Source organism: Lepisma saccharinum, chromosome 12 (assembly GCF_977018435.1).
Source record: "Lepisma saccharinum chromosome 12, izLepSacc3.1, whole genome shotgun sequence".
Classification (NCBI taxonomy): Eukaryota; Metazoa; Arthropoda; class Insecta; order Zygentoma; family Lepismatidae; genus Lepisma; species Lepisma saccharinum.
Window position 1 is genome coordinate 64,396,277 of NC_139240.1, and position 22,137 is coordinate 64,418,413.

Sequence of the window (22,137 nt, forward strand, 5' to 3'; positions counted from 1 at the left end):
CGATTATAAGAACATTAATGACATAACCCACTAATTGAAACTTACGGGATGACATAACCCACTAATTGAAACTTACGGGAAGGGATTTACGTAATTAATATTGAATAGGGTTTATGAAAGTCGCAACACAGTGATATGTGCATATGTGTCACTTTCGTGTCATGTAGAATTGCTCATTAATGGAGTAAAGGTAGAGTTTTGTCCTGAGAAGTACCTTTCCATTATTCACGTATAATCTGTGACACAGTATACATAAATAAACATATACATATATATAATCTGTGAACTAGTCCGACCGAAGAAGACGATGTTTGTTTATGTCGGGAGTCTGTACCTTTTTGTAGGTTTTTGGGGTTGAAAGAAGTACTTGGTCGGATATCAATATGCATTCCAAAGGGAACGCAAGTGAAGTTTCAAATTATTATGATCTTTGTAGACTTTGCTTAAGTGATAATAGTTTAAAAATAAATTTATTCGACGAAGAAGCCAGAAAACGAGAGTTGATTCTGAAAATTGAGATCATCTTGTCTGTATTTGTAAGTGTTGTTTTTCTACGGTATTTATTATATTATTTTGGACAATTGGCAATTTGCACCTCTTATATATTATTTTAAAGTGTTACGGTGTGATTATTTTGGTACGTATTTTCATTTACTATGTTGATGGGCCAAGTTCCGAATGTTTAATTCCGAAGTAATCATGGGACACTGATATATTTTAAATGGCTCGAATTGTATTTATGCCTGATAACAAATAATTCTGAACCTTATTGAGTACTTTCTGCATTTTGATTGGAGAACGATTGGTAACAGTATGGTATGGTGAAAACACATTTCTTCAAATTTACAGGAGAAACTACTTACGGAACTGAGTTTCTGTAGACTTTTGGAAGCTCGTGGAAGTGTTTTCTCGGTACTACTTGACTATACCTGAGACACCTGGGAATGATTTCTTTCGCACTTTTTTATATTGCTAACAAACTATTCTGCATTCCGGAATACGTATTTAGGTGAAATAATGTAATTTGTAACGAAAATAATCTATATTTCTTACATTTACGAGTACTTACTGTTCTTGTTTATTTCCACACACAACATGGCGATAGCTTACCGTTGATCGTTCGTTGTGCCAGTGTTTTGTCGATTTGGAGTGTGCATGCAGTGTTGCAAGCTCCTTTACCGAAAAATACATACTTTCGGGCCGGATTTCAAAGTATGCTCAAATAAAAAAATAATTTTTTTTAAAAAAAAAACACCTCAGGAACAAACCATTGACGTTATGTTAGGTTAGGTAAGGTAAGCATAGTTTAAATTTTTTTTTAAAAATTGAAAGTACTTTAGGAATTTTAAATGAACTTTTTTACTTACTTACGGGGAATAAGTATGCCTACTAGGTTAGGTTAGGCCTGTTAGGTTAGGTTCCATTAGCACTCCTTTCGTTCAATTTAGCATATACGGACAACATCGGCTTGTAGCAGCAGCAATATCGCGTATTGTGCTCTCGTGCAGAAAGCAAATGACGGCAGCAGCAATAGCACGTCGGAAATAGATTTTCGTAGAAAACCACATGCATTCGCATTAAAATGGATCAAAACTACATTCCCGAACATCAACAACGCTACAGAAAATTATTTGCGTAAGTACTTTCTCCTGTAAATTTGAAGAAATCCGTCTCAGGTGTAGTAAAGTGTTACCGTTTTCTCCCTTCGTTCAACTTATTCGGCTGGTAAATCATGTATTTTTCGACATGAATGTATCTCCGATGCACGATAGCTCTTGCCACCATTACCGTCGACTACGTGAATCAAATGTTCCGTGCGTTCGATTATGTAACCCCCTGTTAGTGCAGCAACCACGCAGTAATAGTAAATTTCGTAAAATTCTGATATTCCCCAGACACCTATAACGGTAAATATGCGATAACGCCCGGACACCTTTCACTCATTTATTTCCTTAATTTTACCACTGGTACTTACTATTTTGCCTTGCGGAACATTCTTTAAGTTGAAGTTATGCCTTTCTCCATAAAATACTGTCTTTCTTGTTCCGCTTCTGTAATAGACAATATGGCGTGCACTCGTAATAGATCGTCGCACGTCTAGACGTGCCAGCTTGTGTTTTGTCGATTTTCAGTGCGCAAGCAGTGTTTCAAAGCTTCATGACGGAAAATTACGAACTACTTCGATTTTTTTTCCATGTTTACCTCCACAAACCATGCACGTTAGCCCCAAAAACCATCCACGGGCAGCCCCACAAACCAATGACGTTAGCCCCAAAATCCATCCATGGGTAGCCCCACAAACCATTCACACAAGGTTAGTTTAGGCCAGTTAGGTTGGGTTCCATTAGCACTCATTTCACCCCTAAATTCATCGAAAAAAGAAAGCACGGCAAAAATAGTTAAAAATAGAAATTTTCGTAAAAAGAAGGCACGTTTGGAAACACTGCAGAGATCGCGTGACTTTCAACGCTCTCGCCATCTGCACGCACACAATGGAAACAACGGCATAATGTGGCAGGCAATGCCAATTTCTTACGTAAAAAGTGATTAATTCTTGTTCAGCAGCATTAAACTACATAGTTTTTACTTTCCGTGAAAGAAAATACCTCCAAGAACGTCCAGAATGCTAAAGAAACTCATTTCAGTAAGTACTTTCTCCTGTAAATTTGAAGAAATCCGTCCGGGCTATATATTTACCCCTATAACTTCTTGGTTTTGTCAATTTTTGACGTTTCTACTTAACTATCTGCTTCATGGAACATTCTTTATGGTGTATTCACGTCAATATTCGTACTTACGTATTCTGCATTGAGAAACATTTTTGAAGGTGGCATTTCGCTTATTTCATGGAAATAAGCTCTATTTGCCTATCGAGTAAGTTTTCTTTTTTTTTTTCTTTTGGTAACATGCAAAATGCCAGTCACAGTTTCACTACCATACTCGGCATGCAGTGTTTCCACCCCACTGCACCCAAAAATACCTATGTAGCCCCACAAACCATTGACGCATAACCCCACGAACCATTTCCGGTAAGATAAGGTTAGGTTAAGTTGGATCACATTTAGGTTAGAATAGTTAAAAATTGGTTTAAGAAATATATGTGTAGCTCCATACGAACCATTCTCGCATAGTCCCACGAACCATTGACACATAGCTCTACAAACCATTTGCGGAAACGTACCTTCTTCAGTTACAAAAACACTTGTTTGAAAACACTGACCGGCATTGACCGTGATTACGTCATCACACACAGGCAACATCAGGCTGGAAGGAAATGGATGCAACAGCTTTCGTGCATCAGTCGCACATTTATAAATATCGAAAAATAGATGATTTACCGGCAAAATTCAATGAACGATGCGAGAAAACACTTCCACAACTGTAAAGAAACTGCATTCAGTAAGTAATTTCTCCTGTAAATTGGAAGAAATCCATCTTGCGGATATAAGAAATTTGCTGCGGTAGTTTTACAAGATGACGTGTGAAGGTTGCATTGTGATATTTATTTTTTTTCCAATTTAATTTTCTAACGTAACCTTCCGTGAATGGTTTGTGGATCAATTTTTGCTTAAAAACCTTCTGTAAATAGTTTGTGCGGCATTTTTCTGTTAATAAGTGAAGGTTGCATTGTGAAATTATTTTTTACCAATCTAATTTTCTATATTTGCCTAACCGGTACTAGTTAGATATAGCGAAAACACATTTAACTCGTTTATTTTCAAATTAATTTCATTTGTACTTACCTCATATGAATAGCAGAACATTTTTCAACTTGAGATTACTTTTTTTTTCAATGAAAAAAGCGTTATTTTTAACATTAAGTATTTATTGGTTGTTGCTAATTGGCGGCCAAATCTTGACTCGCGTTGTCTATCGTCAGCTGATATGCAGTGTCATCAGCTGACATGCAGTGTTACCAAACTTATGAACCGATAAATGCCGCACAAACTATTCACAGAAGGTTAGGTTAGGCAAACATAGAAAATTGAATTGGAAAAAAAAATTGCTCACACGTCATTTTGTAAAACTACCGCGTGGACACTAACACTTATTAACCGAAAAATGATGGTTTTTAGGCTAAAATTGATCCACAAAACATTCACGGAAGGTTATGTTAGGTTCAGTTAGGTTAGGCAAACAGAAAATTAAATTGAAAAAAAACAACTGCTCACACGTCATCTTGTAAAACAACCGCGTGGTTGCTACACTGACAGGGGGTTACATAATCGAACGCATGGAACATTTGATTCACGTAGTCGACGGTAATGGTGGCACGAGCTATCGTGCAACGGAGATACATGAATGTCGAAAATTACATTATTTACCAGCCAAATAAGTTGCACGAATGGAAAAAACACTATTCCCAGCTTCCAAAAGTTCACAGGAACTCAATTCTGTAAGTTCTTTCCCGTCTTTTCTCCTGTAAATTTGAAAAAATGTGTTTTTGCTATATCGAAGTGTTACCGCCTAACCTAACTGAACCTAACCTAACCTTCTGTGAATGGTTAGTGGATCAATTTTAGCTTAAAAACCTTTTGCGAATAATTTGTGCGGCATTTATCGGTTAATAAGTTTGGAAACACTGCACATCAGCTGACGATAGACAAAGTGAGTCAAGATTTGTCCTGCCATATTGTGTGTAATTAAAGCGAATTAGCAACGAACAATAAATACTTGTAATGTGAAAAGTTACGCTTTTTTCAGTGTAAAAAGCAAAATCCCATGTTCAAAAATGTTCCGCTATGCATAACAGGTAAGTAAAAATGTAAATAATTAGGAAATAAACTAGTGAAATGTGTTTTCACTATACCATACTGTTACCGAACTATTGTCCCTACATTTGCTTCTATGTGATTCTTTGCAAACAGTCATTCATTTACTGTTGTCTTGTGCTACCATATACTTCACGTGTGTGGATTGCAAAGGGATATTACGTCACTTAATGCTTCTGTTGTTTGGTTAGATGTGTAAGGTTTAAGGCTCTTAGCATTAATAAATCATCCCTATATGCTTTCATTGTTAGGTATGGTTTAGCCCTCTGAGCATTAAAATAACGTCTGTGAATGCTTCCAACACTTGATCACATAAGATCTGCATTAAACCTCCTTCGAACCATAGCATAAGAATCCGTGTCTGAGACAACCGGAAGCCAAGAATAACTGCTCACTCCAAAGCATTAACGCTTTCATAAGCTATTTTTCAAATCAGAATTTCTCCATTAAATAATACCCAGTGAAGCTTTTAACTGTGTTTCTTCAAGTTTCCAAATTACTTCCACAATTATTTCCTGTATTGTAAAGCACTTGCTAATACTCCTATAAAACTTGTATAAAATCGTCAAACATTCAGAACAGTTACCATTTTGATCTGCTGTTAAATTTTTCAAAAATTTAAACTTTCAATTCGCACGATCACCTGTTCTGTATTGAATGGGACTTGAAGGTGCCCTGGAGAGAGGTTGGTCTGATGCACTGTGCCACCATTTGGGATTGAACCTGGAACCCCCTTGATTACAAGGTTGCATCATTATTTTATGCCATCAGGGAGGCTCATTCTTTTGTATAGCAATGGTTTTAATATGCTTAAGAAAATACTGTATATTTACAAAGTGGCAAATATTTTTACATCATTACAACGGGTAAATGTTCCAATTTAAGAATGAAAGATTCTTTTGGGCTTGCAATAAGACTGTCATCTGTCGAACCTGTTTCTTCAAATTTCTTGATCAACTTTGCGAACTGTACTCTCACTAGGTGCACTTTCACATCCAAGGATTGCATGAAACTTCCTAACAGTCTCTGCATAACACTTGCCATTCTTATAATGAGTGTTCAGTATCAAAACTTGTTGTTCCTTTGTGAAACGCTCCATTTCAACTAAGCTTCAACAATCACTGATAAAGGAACTTGTAGCAACATGTTGCGTAAATCAAACGTGGGATTCTTAGATCGGAGCATTTACCTGTTGTAATGATGTAAAATTATTTGTCATTCTTTTTTAATAAAGTATTCTATTAAGCATATCAAATCTCTTGCTTTTGTTGGGACACCCTTTATATATCCGGCCATCTTCCAACAACAGTACTCGCAATTATAAGTAGTAAATGGGGTATATACGCATGTAGTTCTATGAATAGTAAAGATTTTAATTGACCTGAAACGCACAATAGTTTAACATTTGCTAAAATTTTTGTGGCATCAATGACACAAACATGTGAAAGTTTTTGCGTTCATTTTATGCTCAGTTAGTCTAATCAGAATTGGGCCTACAGTTTTACAATGAAATTAGACTATTTATGCAATATGTGTCCTTTGAGGATCAAACCTAGTATCCATTGGTTACAAGACAACAGTGTTACCACTATGCCACTGTAATAATTAGTTTCTTCAAGTTTTGGGTACAGGGTACCCAAAAAGTCACGCAACCAAGATTTTGACTGTACGTAACATTTGTACAAAAAGCGATAGAGACATGAATCTTACGTTGGGTATTAATTTTGTCCGGTAAATGTCTGTTATATCGGAGACACATTTCTAACGCATATTTTCAGTTTCAAATGGTTCGTACTTACCAACTATGTATTGCGGAACCTATTTCAAGGTGCCATTATGCTTTTTACACGAAAATAACTTCGATTTTTCACATTACGAGTAATTCTTTTGGGTCCTTTCTTCCGTTGCGGAACATAGAATATTTCGCGCACAGCTGTTGATCATCATGCGTCGTGCTTGTGTTTTGTCGATTTGGAGTGGGCATGCAGTGTTGCAAACTCCTTAACCGAAAAGTACCTACTTTCGTGTTCATTATGTCATCACAAACCATTGATGGATAGCTCCAAAAACCATTCACGAGTGCCCCAAAAACCATTCACGGATAGCCCCAAAAACCATTCACGGATAGCCCCAAAAACCATTCACAATAGCCCCAAAAACCATTTACGATAGCCCCAAAAACCATTCACGTTAGCCCTACGAACCATTTCCGGCAAGGTTAGGTTAGGTTAGGTAAGCATAGTTAAAAAAATAAAAATAAAAAAATTCTGGTAAAAAAAAGGCACGTTCGGAAACACTTCTTCCTCTCGCGAGATCGCGTGACTTTCGACACTCGTGCCATCTGCAGGTTCATAATGGAAACAACGGCATAATGTTGTCGCCTCGCACAAGAGGCTACTTTATTACATCAAAAGTGCTTATTTTCTGTTGTGAAGCATTCCATAGTGACAAAATACCTCCACGAAGTTTGATAAATGCAACAGAAACTCATTTCCGTAAGTAGTTTCTCCTGTAAATTTGAAGAAAAGTGTCTCCGATATAACAGACATTTACCTTTTGTCCATGTAGAGATATTTTTTAAACGTTAAACTAGAAAATCACATAAGGTTTTGCACATGAACGTTCAGTATGGAAGTATAGCAACACCTTGTTAATCCGGGCCCCAATAAGCCGGACTTCACTAAATCCGGACAGGCAAAGAAAAAAAAGGGGCAGAATGCAATTTTATAAATGTGGCTAGAAGTCAACAATTGTATTCGTCACATTGCTCCGTAACTGACTCCCCTTGCTTTATGCCAATGTACTTATGCGTGTGCCCTTTAAATGCACCATAATAAACATGTTTTGTTGCTGTAAACGGAGTTTTATTGCACTTTCTACTGTTCTTTTAAGTTATTTCAGTTAATCCTGACTTTCGTTAAACTGGTCAACTTATCCCTCCTCATTAGTCTGGATTAACGAGGTTTTACTGTAAATAAATTTTTGTACGGTAAATTTCAAACAAGTTCTTTCATCTGGTCACTGATTAAATAACATAGCCAGATGTCAGGCACACATGGTACTGCTCTCTGACACGACCAATGTTGCCAGTAGAACTTGTTGTAAAAATCATACTTTTTATTAGGGCTGAACCGATATCGATTCCCACTGATGAAAATTGCAAGAATTAAAATTTGTTCAAAATATTGAACAATATTGGTGTGTAAATATTCTTCGCCAATTATATGCATGAATTTATCAATAAATTTGCTTTAAAATATGTAAGAATTACATCAGAATATTGAGCTAGATGATATGTGGGTACAGGCCATTCAGTTTAGTTTGAGCTCTGGCCTTCAGTTGTGCAGAAGCATGCCGTCAGCGTGATGATGCGAGAGTTCCACTGAGACCAGAGTTGCTGACTGCCTTAACAAATTACCTATATCCATAGTCTGACTTCAGAGCTTATTGGTAGGTGTGTTCGGTACTTACTGCATTTATATATATATATATATATATATATATATATATATATATATATATATATGTATATATATTTAAAAAGCGACAGTTTGAGAAGGTGATAGTTCAAGGAAAAGAATAACAGAGGATTTGTTTTATTCAACGGAAGCTGAGGTGAAAACTGAAATGAATATGGACAAAGCAAAGTGATTCATAGTCAGAGTTGAGAAATTATTTAACGTGCATAAGTTTATGAAGAAAGAAGCTGACAGTGGGCTTGCGTTGAACGTGAAACAAGTGCAAAAGCATGTTCCCGCAGCTACTGATATGTCAGTGAGTACTTTGAAACGAAAATGATTGCTACAAAGTAACCGGGAAGGGATTAGTAACGTCTAACAAACCACGTAGAAAAAATAAATTTAAAAGTGATGTGGACGAATTTGACAAGTGTGTTATTCGTAGAACAATTGACGAATTTCACGATCGTGAAGGACAGCGTGCTACTTTAGATTCGTAAGTATTTTTTTTTTAATGAGACAACAGCTTATTGCCAGTTTTTTGTCTAGTAGAATTGTAACTTTCGCGTATTTCAACACTGCTCCTATGAGTCACGTGACGTCTTCTGCAGACGACGAACCTTTCCCGGTTTGCGCATGCCAGAGCTCAGGCTAAACCGAATGCACTGTAACTGTTCGATCTCCGGTCAATGGATTTCTTCATTTTTACAGAAGAAACTACTTAACGAAAATGAGTTTCTGTATAATTTTCAAAGTTAGTGGACGTATTTTCTTTCATCGTTGAATCTAGTGGACCAGGAATTCATGTATTTTTGAAGAGAAATATATCTCCGACGCACAAATGCTTTTACTTGCTTCCTGTACGTGTTCCGGATGTTGCATACGTTCGATGGCGTAACCCCCTGTCAGTGTTTTCAACCGTGCCGTTGTTTTGCAATAATATGAGAAAACGAAATATACATTCCTGATATTACTACGACCCCAAATTTTAACTATGTTTGCCTAACCTAACCTAACCTTACCATGAATGGTTTGTGGGGCTATGCATGAATGATATTTGGGGCTATGCGGGAATGGTTCGTGGGGCATTTTTCGATTAAGAAGGTTGGAAACACTGCATACCCACTCATGATCCACAGCTGTGCCCGCTTTATTGTGTGTTACGGATGCGAATAAAGCAAGAATAATAATTACTGTTAATGTGAAAAATTGAAATTATTAAACATTCTGTCGCAATGTAAAATTGATAAGTACGAATGTTAAAAATGACGAAATAAACGAGTGAGAGGTTTTGACTGGAGATCGAACGGGTAATGATATGTGGTTATAAAATACAGTTTTTCATGCAAAATTTTTGGAAAATAAAAGGAAGTTTAAATTTTTGCTTCATTTCCAGGGTAATTACACTCCGTGAAAGACCAATATGTCGGAAAAGTATCGGCTAGTATGGGTAGATGAATTCAAACTGATATTTTCCGATACATCGGAATCGGCTCAGCCCTACTTTTTATGAATATGCCAAAATTAACCCCCTGTAATGCATAAAATGCCCAAACATTTATCCTTCTTTTATCAATTCAGTAAATATCCACAGAGACCTTTGATGCATGTTGAAAATTTTTGCAAGCAACTCCACAGCTGTTTTCTATCCATGTTTGTTTTCACTTTGTACAGAAACACTTTAGTAACTTTTTGCCCATACTGAATGTTCATGTACAAAATGATTTTCGGTAACAGTTTCATACATCGGAGACACATTTCTTCAATTTTACACAAGAAACTACTTACGGAAATGAGTTTCTTCAAGGTTTACAACATTCGTCGAGGTATTTTCTTTCATCGTGGAATATATTTGACTGGGAAATCATGTATTTTTCAAGAGAAATATCTCACCGATGCACAATTGCCATTGCTTTAATTTGCTTGCCCTACGACAACTGGATGCTGCGTACGTTTGATGTCGTAAGCTCCTGTCAGTGTTTTTTTACTATGCTTGCCTAACGTAACGAAACCTACCCTAATCTTATCGGAGATGGTTTATGAGGCTATCCGTGAATGGTTCGTGGGGCTATCGGTCAGCTACCGTGCAAAATGGTTTGTGGGGCCATCGGTCAGCTACCATGCAAAATGGTTTGTGGGGCCATCGGTCAGCTACCATGCAAAATGGTTCGTGGGGCCATCAGTCAGCTACCGTGCATAATGGTTCGTGGGGCTATGCGTGAATGGTTTGTGGGGCTATCCGTGAATGGTTTGTGGGGCTATCCGTGTCTGGTTCGTGGTTTGTTATATAATGTATAATTTCCACTGGTGATGAACATGATAGTAGGTATTTTTCACTGAAGAAGGTTGAAACACTGCATACCCACAACGTGATTCACGATGTGCCCGCCATATTGTGTGTTCCGAAAGTGAAGAAAGGAATAAAAAAAGCATGCAGAATGTGAAAAATTGTGTTTGTTTTCGTGTAAAAAGCATAATGGCACCTTGAACTATGTTCCGCAATACACAATTGGTAAGTACAAACCATGCAAAACACAAAATATCCAATTTTAATGTGTCTTCGATCTATGAAACTGGTACCCAATTTTCTAGTTTAATGTTGAAAAAATAATCACATGAACAAAGTTAATACTCGTGGAAGATTTGGGTGTATCATTTTTCGTACAAAAGTTATGTACGTTCAAAGTCTCAGTTGCATGACTTTTTAGACACCCTGTAGAACAAATGGCAAATATGAGTCTTTTGGCTGCTACATGATGTAAAATTATTTAGCTAATTCTAAAATATGACATTACAAACGTCAAACTCTTAACTAACACTGCAAGTGAAATTGGTTCAGCTGCAATTTCCAGGTTTTTTTTCTTAATAAAGCCAGCTTTTTTTAAACTCTAGATCAAATTAGCCCCTACCCTTAGTGGCATGACGTAACAGAAATAACCTTGCTTGCTCTGAGATGCACGTGGCCATAGAAAAGCACTCTTTTACAATTAACATCAGTTGCCCAGACCTGATTTAAGGGATGGATGTTTGACTCAGAGTATGTGATGTTGATAAGCAATCTCGCAGGTATTTCTAACTATTATTCTGCCAATCTCTACTTTTGAATTTCCTGCCCCAGGTATCAATTTGTCTTTAGGTGCTGTTACAAAAACAAAAGACCCAAAGTCAAATACCAGGAATAGTTTCTAAAAATTATTCTGGAACAATTTTAGTGTTTTGCTATACTGTTGGGACTCTGTATTAATCAATTTGTACATTTGCAGGTAAGAGAAGATGATGGTCTTCCAAGATATCTATGTTATGGATGCATTACAAGAATTGAATCTTTCGAAGCATATAGAATCCGCTGTCTAAGAGCTGAGAAGATTTTGAAAACTCTAGCTCCTTCTGTTGTCAGGAAGGCAAGATGTCATAGAGAACATGGGGTAAGTATTCGGAATTGCTTGTTAATACATGCCCAAGTTCCAAGAGTTTAATTCAGAATTAGTCATGGTACATGGGCATTGTTTACACGGTTTAATTTCTATTGTGTCTTTTAACGCATACTTCAGAGTTTTAGTGATTACTTACTGCATCTTGTCTTGAGAATGTTTTTTTTTCCCTCCATACACTCCCATATGATCCTTTGTTTGGAAGCATCTATTCATTTACTCTCGTCTTGGATACAGACTGCTGGTGTCATCTACGAAGAGGTATTACATTGCTAAATGCTTTCATTGTTAGGTTAGGTGAGTGAGCTTTAGCACTCTTAGCATTAATAAAATGTCCGTAAATGTTTCCAATACCTAGTCTCAAGCATGAAACCTCCTTCGAACCTTCATGAAAATCTGCTAAAACTCTGTGTCTTATATAACCGAAAACCAAGAACGGCTGCTCACTGCAAAGCTCAGACGTACGCTGCATTTGAAATCATAACTTCTCCAGTAGATACTACTTAGTGAAGAATTTAACAGTGCTAATTTGTTTCTCCAAACTTCTAACTTACTTCCACAATTGTTTCCAGTATTCCAAAGTACTTTCTCTAACACTTCTGTAAAGCTAGCAAAAAATCATTGAACATTCGGAACCGTTACCCATGCCGACTAACATAAATTATAGTTGTGTTTTGCTGAAGTTCGTTTCTGCTAGGTCCCCGGATTGTGGGAATCAACAGGAATGAAGCAACTGGTGCTGCTGCGAAGTTTGTTGATGCATTTGATAGTGTCCTGGTCCATCAGTGACACAACTTGCAGGAACAGGTTTTATCTTTCTGTTTGTGACATGTAGCAGGACGAGTGTGATGAGGTAACACGGAACATGCTTCATGCTATAGAGCCCACCATTGGTCATGGCATTCCTCGAACCACTCCTCCCGTCAGGAAGAGGTCATTTTAACTCAGCTTTGCATTAAGCAGTCATCTTGCACATTGTCATTGGTACAAGGGCTGGTCCCTCCAATCTGTCATGTATGTAATGTTATTTAAGTGTTCTGAATACTCTTATCAAGTTTGTCGATTTTGATGTCCTCGGACAAATGTTTAACTAACCTTCCCAACTGTTTATCATCCATGTTGGGGAATGATGACATTATTTTAACTAGTTTTTAGTTTTCGAGAAGCACGGACCTTTTACACTCTCCCCGAGATAGTATTTAGTGTCTCCTTACCTTTTTAATGTGTTGTGTATTTCTTGTGCAGGTTCCTTTATAACATTCCACTTTTAGCCATTCTCAGTGGACTTTTTACACCCTTACACCCTTTCGTAAAACTTCCAGGTAAGGAATTTAGATAGATACTTTGATGGGTGTAAAATGGTCATATGTACCAACTAGGGATGGCCACACAATAAGGATAACGGATATCTGGATTTCAAATTATCCGAATATCTGTTACAGATGCAACAGATAATCCGAATATCTGGAGAATTCAGATCTCTGGAAAATCTGAATATGTAGATAATTCAAATATCCGGATAGAGCAGATTTGATTAAGGATTTGTAGAAAATCGGTACAGTTTAATACAAAAATGATGAATAAAAGAATATGTGAATACCCCATAAAATGGATAAATGATAAAGCCGTCCAGATAATTCACACATTCAGATATCCGGACATTTAGGATAATCTTGATATATCCATATAATTCAGATAATCGGAATAATTGATATCTCGATAATCTGAAAAATTTAGATAATCTGGATATTTGAAATCCAGATAGAAAATTATCCGATATCCAGATTTGGTCATTCCTAGTACCAACGCATCCAAGAATTTTAAGTTTTTCTTTATTTTTACCTGATATGTCTTTTTTAGGCTTAGCATTCATAAATTGCAAGATGCAAATGTAACATTAGATTTGACCCCCAGCTCAATCAATCACTTTGCCAATTTTGAAAAGTACATAATTTGACATGCATGCAAAGGTGATAAAATATAATAAGACGTTAATAAATTAACATTAAAAACTGTACTTACGTATGCGAGTATGTTGTTCCTATTTTCCTTTCTTTACAACTACGTTTCGGAGACTAACTATCCCCTTCTTCAGGTTCGTATGAAAAAACCTAGGTATTTAACATAGTACCACGTCGAAATGTAATAAAATGATTGTGGACAAGGGTTGGTGTGGATACATTTAAGATATTATATCCCCAGACTTATATAAAAAGCTCGACAGTCAAGCAGGAAAGGCGTACCTGCAAATTGTATATTGTGATACACACAGGTTTTTTAGTTTTTTAACGTTTTTTAACATGAGAATAGGTTAATTGTGCAAGATATTTTAGTGAACGACAAGCTTTTTATATACGTCTGGGGCGGGGATATAATATCTTAAATGTATCCACACCAACCCTTGTTCACAATCATTTTATTACATTTCAACGTGGTACTATGTTAAGTACCTAGTTTTTTCATATGAACCTGAAGAAGGGGATAGTTAGTCTCCGAAACGTAGTTCTAAAGAAAGGAAAATAGGAACAACATACTCGCATACATAAGTACAGTTTTCAACGTTAATTTTTTAACGTATTTTTTATATTCTGGAATTGTGAGTAATACGCACCAAACCTACAAAATGCCAAAGGTGATAAAAATTTGCATTTCATCTTGTATACTATTAATTCAGGAACCAGATAATGAATAGTTTCATTTTCATTTTGTTTGGACAATTAATTTGACCTGCACTGGATTGTATATTTGGATTTTGGATTTGAACCCAGCCACCTGGTGGTACAAGGTTTGAACTCAAACTTTGATATGTACTTAGGAATCGTTTTGTATCCAGTATAACAAAGGTTTGTAAAATTGTGTAAACAAAAATATTGATAATTTATCTACATATTTTAGGACGAACAATGTAAGATTGATAGAATCTAGATTTTTTTAAAGAGCATTTCTTCACTTTTGCTGTCCCACACATCTTGCAAGGTGATTTTTTTACAAAACGTCAAATGCAAATTAGTTATTTCTTTAGTTTTGGGAATTATTTGCATCATTGTCAAAGGTATACTTCTTGAATATCCTTCAGAAATATGAACCAAAAAAAGTAGTTGAAAATAAATTAATAGTGTTAGTTAATAATGTTGACTTACATGGACTGAAATATGTGTTAGATTATTGTACTGGCATACAGATCATTGAAACGTTACTGAAAATTTGAGCCTTGCCTGTGTGACCTTTCTATCTAACTTCTGTCCATACTTGTTTCTCTAAAGGTACCCACTTATTTAAAAAAAAATACATGAACATTTTTCCCTTCTGCCAAATATCTTCCCCCTCATAGCTCACTTGAGGCATAATTCCAGAAGTGGAGGAGCAAATAGAAAATTTGATTTGATGTTCTAAGAATCATAATATTGGGTTTCATGCATTGTTTTGGCATTTCAAATTGAAGCCAATTTGGCTCAAGTTAGGGGACACACACACCTGCACAGTAGGTCACTCAGAATTTTCTTTCATCTAATTTGTTTACAGAAAGTTTTGTGAAAAAATGTTTTTACCGATGTTTTGTTGTTTACAAGTAGTTGAGAGATTTTGTCCTAGAACTTGAAGATAGTCATGAGTTGGTTGGTACGCCTGTATTTCCTGGATAGTCATGAGTTGGTTGGTAGGCCTGTATTTGCTCAACCTCGCCCAGCAATAAAGCCAAGTAGATTGAAACAAAAGTTTTTGAAGCTACTCACTCACTTTCAACATTTTCATTTTGATATATTCTTATACGAGGGCTGGAGCATAAGTCATTGCAACTACATCTATATTTTCCTCAAAGTTAAATGGTAGTACCACAATATGATCGTATGTCCCAGAGAACATGCACCCTGTAGTATGGGGACACATCACTAGATGGCAGTGTGATGAACGGTTATTGTACAGAGGGCAGCTGTGTTCTTCATTGTTGAGTCAACTACCGTGCCATGGCATGTACAGCATTCATGTATTAAAATAGCCATTCTTATGGGGAGAAATGTCTGAGAATGCCCCAGGGAGCTGGAAAACACATGTGGCACGATGCTGTCTTTAAGGATGTTTGTTCGCTTCCCTATCCTACACCTGGTACACACGATCTGCATTGTTCATGCACTCCACGCTACAATACACTGCCCCCTTCCATTTGTTGTTGCCCTCATATATATCTCTACAAAGTATTGAAATCTCCATCCCTGCAATGTAAAAATGAGAAAAAACACAGAAAAACTTAAGTCTACCAATTAAAAATTGGGATCCTATTACATGTAATAGTAATAATAATAACTGACTGAGCCACAGTGTATTAGATTAAAGAAATACACTGTGTATCATGAAAGTCGCTTGTTGAATGATACAACAATGAGACATGGGATCATACCACAAAGCATCTCTCAAAGCTTCATTTGCATGGCATGAAACAGCATTATTTTCATACGAGGTTTAAGAATGATCCACCAGAGGGGAAGAGTATTCAGCAATGGTATGACAAAGTTGTGTATTAGCAAATCTCCTGGTGTCATTGTCAGAAGAGACAGTTGAGAACATGGCAAGCTTCTAGAGAAGCCCACAGAAGTCTACGTTCCAAGGTGGCACTTATGGGATTAGTAGACAAACTTTTGAAATGTGTGCACATTTTTTTTTCTGAACATATTATTGCCAAACAGACGGTCAGAGCATGAGTGGAACAACAGTCAACACCGTCTGTTCTGGCCTCCAGGTTCCCCAGACTTAACGCCATGTGATATTTACCTGTAATGTTTGGTGTAGATGTAATGAATATTTTAAGTTGCAAATAGTGAAAACAAACAAGCACAAAATGGAATATCACCTATATACTGTTAGTAGTTTGCAGCATAACCATTTGTATACATAGTATATATACACTGAGGTGCAAAAAAAACGCAACACTTGAAAATTTTATAGACAAGGTGATATATTTAATCCAAACTCTTTATGACATGCTTGTAATTATAAGTTTTGCAGAAAATTGTGTATTTTCTTCTTGCTACAATATTTCTAACACAGAAAGAGTAATTTCTTTAACCAACTCGCCATGAATAACGTAATGTAATGTAACGTAAACTGTACAGTCATTGTGTGCACTGAACATTTCCCATGATTTTGTGAAATTTTTCTTCCACTTTGATCTCAGGCATATTTTTCTGACTCCCTGTAGCACTTCACGAGATTATTTTTACTACTCCATTCATATTCAATAACGTGTGTTGTTCCCTCTGGCATCAATTACAGCATGCAACCTGTGAGGCATACTCCTTACGATGGTAGCGATGTCCTGCTGGTTGATTCGCTCCCATTCCTGTCTGAGGACTTCTCGCAGGTCTTGCAGGGTCTCTGGGGCACGATGGCGAACATTTCTCCCTAAAATGTCCCAAACGTGCTCGATAGGGTTGAGATCTGGACTACGTGCTGGCCACTGCATAACTTCAATTCCAACATCATTCAGGTAACAATTGACACATTGTGCTACATGAGGACGTGCATTGTCATGCATGAGCATGAAATTCTCACCAATGTAGTGAGCAATGGGAATAACATGATCTCCAAGGATTTCTTCAATGTAGCGGTGTGCCGTGAGTGATCCACCATCCACAAGAACCAGGTCTGTTCGTGCAGTCGAGCATATCCCTGCCCAAACCATCACAGAGCTACCGTTGAATGCTGTTCTTGACGAAAATGTGCACGGTAAATACCTTTCTCCTGTCCTTCTCCAAACCTTTTCTCTTCCATCTGGAGAACTAAGGCTAAATTGAGACTCATCAGAGAAGAGAACTGCTCGTCATTCCAGTCACTATGGTGTCTTGCAAAACGCAAGTGATCCTTTCGATGTTTTCTTGTCAGTTCTGGGCCAGTAGCAGGTCTCCTGGATAAGAGTTTGGCATCATGCAACCTTCTTCTCACAGTCCACTTGCTGACATTCACACCTCTCACATGTTCAAGCTTATTTCTGACTTCAACTGCAGTCATGTGGCGATTACGGAGAACCTTAAGGCGCAAAAACTGGTCATCTCTTGCAGATGTTGACCGCCGCCATCCAGAACCTGGCCGTCTAGAATATGTACCAAGCTCTCTGTATCTCTGGATGGTACGTGAAATTGTGGATGGTGTGGTACGCAATACTTGAGCAACATAACGCAAACTGCGCCCATCCTCTACCAATGCAACTGCTTTGGCAGCGTCCTCTGTACTTAATGGCATCTTACGTCCTTCAAGTGATGGATTTCACATGCAAAGAAAGAAGACACAATCAGTGTGTGGCAATAATGGCTTATTTGCTTTTGTTGTTGAAACAAACAAATTTTATTGCACAAGAATGCAGCTTAACATGTATGTCATTGTGCTTGCTTATACACTTTGTTACCATTGTTGGCCATTGTTGAGCTTATTCTGCTGATGAATTGTCTCTGTATACATTGTTGTCAATTAGAGTTATAAAAAACCTACATAGAAGCACAAAGTAACGGTTAAAATTGGCATGTCATCATATATATCAATATTTTTGAGGTGTTGCATTTTTTTTTGCACCTCAGTATATAATCTTCAAAATTCTATTTTTGTCTTTTCGCTCGAAAGCCAGGGAGGGTCACATGAACCGCTGAACCAATGGGCGTGGTGCAGTTGTTGTGGTGAGGGAAAGCTATCATGGTATTCTGCATTGCCAAATTTTATGTTTCGAGTCGTTTTCGAAACAGGTGGCACCCTGAACAAGGTCAAGGACGGCGAAGCCTAATGGATTGCAGCCACGTAGCAAGAGAATGCATCTCCAATTCCTTGCCTCTCCTTGAAATGTGAGCGAAGGGTTCATCTGGACTGCAAAAGGTCTCGTGTATGATTGGACAAAAATCAGGCATGTAGTAACACTGCTTTACCCCCCCCCCCCTTGAAACTACCACAACTGGCAGTGAGAAAGTCTGGGTTTCCTGAAGTTTATTCTGTGGCCAGTCCGGCTTTAGTTTTTTCTTTTACTTCCAATACTGATTAAAAAAGCAAGGAATCCAACTAACATAAAGTTACATATTATGAACTGTGACTAAAATATCTACTTAATTAATAAAATACTACTACTCCTATTAATTAATAAAATATTGTGTTAAAAATAATTAATTCATGCACTGGAGCAGCCTTCCTGAAGAAGGCGCAACTGATAACAGCATGAATAACTATGCAATACTGGGTGTCCCAAAAGTCTTTCCCTGATTACAAACTTTATTCATATCCGCTATATGCAATGTAGAGATGTGAAAGTGGTTCCAAAATGTTGGAAAACTAACCAAGTTTATTTGTTGCAGGTTTCAGTAATGTGGCTGTAGTGTAGCAGTGTCAGTGCCAAAGAATCCGGAATTAATGCTCTTGACATCTGGTGACATCTTTCCATACAATGTTTCTTGGACTTGACAGGATTTGGGAATGAAGATAAATTCCATTTTTTAAATACCAACTTATTGATGACAGATATTCTAGACGAAAGAATTCTGTACATTTGAAAGTTCCTCTGCACTGTTATTGGTGACCGGGTCTCGTGATACCAGAGGACATGCTGAGCTTTTTCCTGATTTGTGAACATTACCGGTTTTCTGGGCACTGACACTGCTACACTACAGCAACGTTACTGAAACCTGCAACAAATGAATTTGGTTAGTTTTCCAACATTTTGGCACCACTTTCACATCTCTACCTTGCGTATAGCGGATATGAATAAAGTTTGTAATCAGGGAAAGACATCTGGGACACCCAGTATATTCTAATAAATGTCTGACTCTACCATATCTGCAGATTTTAAAATTTAGCTAGCAACAGTGCAAAAATTAATGGCATGTTTATTATTCTGATTTAATGATACACATGATAATGAAAACCCATAAACATTCAAAAAATGCATACTTTATTCTTTATTTTTAAAAAAAAATGTAATGAAAATTTTCGTAAGCCAACTCGAAATATTTAAAAAGAAGGAAATTTAAAACTGAATTTAAAAATTCAGTCACCATGGTGACTATTTTTCTACCCGTGCGTAGTATCTATGTCTGTATTTTGGGGGGGGGGGGTTAGAAATAATATTTGTTGTTACAACAAAATTCATCTCATTATATTCTTCTGTAACATGAAAGTGTATGTAAGAGACATTGTTTTTTCAATGCAGAATCTTTTATTAATGCTATACCATGAGCACTATGGCCATTCGGTCTAAGGCATCATGCTTTGGACTCTCACTACGGGACGCGTGCAGGTTCGAGTCTCCTGAAGGAAGCGTAACAACTTTCCTCCTTGAGATTTTGGCCTGTGTATGGGACCAATGGCCACCCACCATCATGAGGAAATTGAGGAGCTACGAATTAGTAGCGTAACCTGGTCATAGAAACCTACAACATCGACTGGCTGTTGTGCAAGAGGTTATTTTACATGTACCGTGAGACAAGTGATAAGCAAAGTGGGTGGAGGACCCTGAGAAAAAAGTGCAGGATGTGAGCAAGGGTTGATAGTGTATATATATTGGATATAGTAGTGGCAATAAAACAGGTTACACACTTTCGTTGTCAACTTATTTGCTTAACAAAAGACAGTTTTAAGGAAAACTGCACACTGGTATTCCCTCTCTTTAGCTCCCTCTTCACTACACCCTTGGGCCTCCCCCATGGCGCAGTGGTAGCGTCTTTGCCTTGTAATCAAGGGGTCCTGGGTTCGATAACCGGTGGAGGCACAAGTGGTTCGGATCCCACTTTAAACTGTAGGTCCAGTCCCGATTAGCCTTACTGTGCATAAAGTGGACTTAAAACAGCAACTCAAATCACAAATTCACTACACCCTTAAACGGTATAGACAGACGCATGGGTACCCAGCCGATTTTTAAATAAATTTTCTCATCACTTCCGATTACCCTTCTCAGTACCTTTCCAGTGAACGCTTCCGAGTGTCGAGACCTTGAATCTGGAGTTAGTTCATTGGTTCCACTCACAGCAACACTGCCTAGGTAAAGTTCGCCCAATGCATGTTCATACATTTCAGTTTTGTATTTCAACGTGTTCTTTTGTTTTCATTGTTATCAATTGTGTGATTCAATGTAAATGTTCAAAAATAATTAAATAAAATTAATCAGTGAAGATATTATTACTTACATGCTTTAAAGCAATTAAAATTCAGACTTAAGAAGCAATTTTCCTTGTGGGTATTTTTTACGCAGCATGCATTCTTACGATATGGCAGAGAGCACTCGTCTTACCATCTTTTCCTTTCACAATTTTTCTCAACTTTATCTGAGCATAATGAAATAAAAACATTCTAATAAAATTAGATTAATCAATGAAGGTATTATCATAGCAATTTTGTGTGTGGGTATTTTTTATCCAACATGCACCCTTACGTCGTAGTGGAGAGTGCACATCCTGCCGGGTTAAAAATTTAGGTGGGATGGAGACAGGAAACAGGAGGGTGGGAATACATATTTTGTCATATCCTGCCAAAATTCAGCTTCTCATAATTTTTACTGGGCTACAGAAGCACCAATATCTGATTCAAAGAGCTTCAGATGCTAGATGCATGGACAACATGCTCGATAACTGGTCCTTATTCTCGTTATGTTCTGAAGTATACATTCTGCTTAGCTCTGTGGTCTGCAGACAACTGTAGTGAGATTAAGTTGATGACAAGTTTAAATGTTTCTACATTGTCTGTGTAGTCTCATTCATAGTAGAACTAGTGCTTGTAGTGACTAAACTTTTTAAATATTTAATATTTTTTTTAAAAAAAATCTTTATGTAAATCTTTAAAAAGACACATGTCAAATGCCCAAGCATTGAGCATTGAAGTCACTCTCCCCCTGATTTTAGCTTATAAAAAAATCATACTATTGGTCATAATGTAATCAAATTTCCTGCAGGCATATATCGGTATATGAGAAGCATGGCAATGTCAATATAGATGGTGCCACAGTCTCTCTAATCCTTGCATGGGCATGTCTTGGCGATTCTGGCATTAATGCCAAAATGGTGTCCACCTGTAAAGGCATGCTAGTGACAAATTTATTGCACAGTTTGGGGTCCGGAAACCACCTGCAAAGTCTTCAATTCAATATTTGGTGAAGAAACTGGAAATAATGGGAACGTAGTTGAATATACATTAAGGAGGATGTCCAAAACAGATTGTTGGCCTCACGAAAGAAGTCGTTGCATAGACTGCCGCAGGAAATGGGAGTTTCCTCAAGCACATGTCAACGAGCTGCCAAAAAAAGTAAAGCTGTATACATATTGTGTTACTGTTGTGCAATAATTGCAACCTCCTGACAAAGTAAAAGAGTTAATTAAGAGACTACTTCCAACACTCGCTGTGACGTTACCATGCTTCTCATACACCAAGGCATGTCCGTAGCAAATTTCATTACATTATGACCAACAGTTTGATTTTATAAGTGAAAATCAGGGGCCAAGAGTGAGTGAAACACCCTGTATG

General features: G+C 37.2%; 1 protein-coding gene across 2 annotated transcripts in view; it reads left to right on the forward strand.

The window, feature by feature from the left end:
- The first annotated feature begins 311 nt into the window (after nucleotides 1–311).
- The window catches only part of LOC145996167 (uncharacterized), a 51,353-nt gene continuing 29,527 nt past the window's right edge, over nucleotides 312–22,137 (forward strand). For both annotated transcript variants that reach the window (XR_014442755.1, XM_083132518.1), the window contains exons 1-2: nucleotides 312–536; nucleotides 11,494–11,655. Coding sequence is in view for 1 of the 2 variants with exons in the window: in XM_083132518.1 (XP_082988644.1) it covers nucleotides 384–536; nucleotides 11,494–11,655 (315 nt within the window). In the remaining variant the exon portion in view is untranslated. The remainder of the gene's footprint in view (nucleotides 537–11,493; nucleotides 11,656–22,137) is intronic.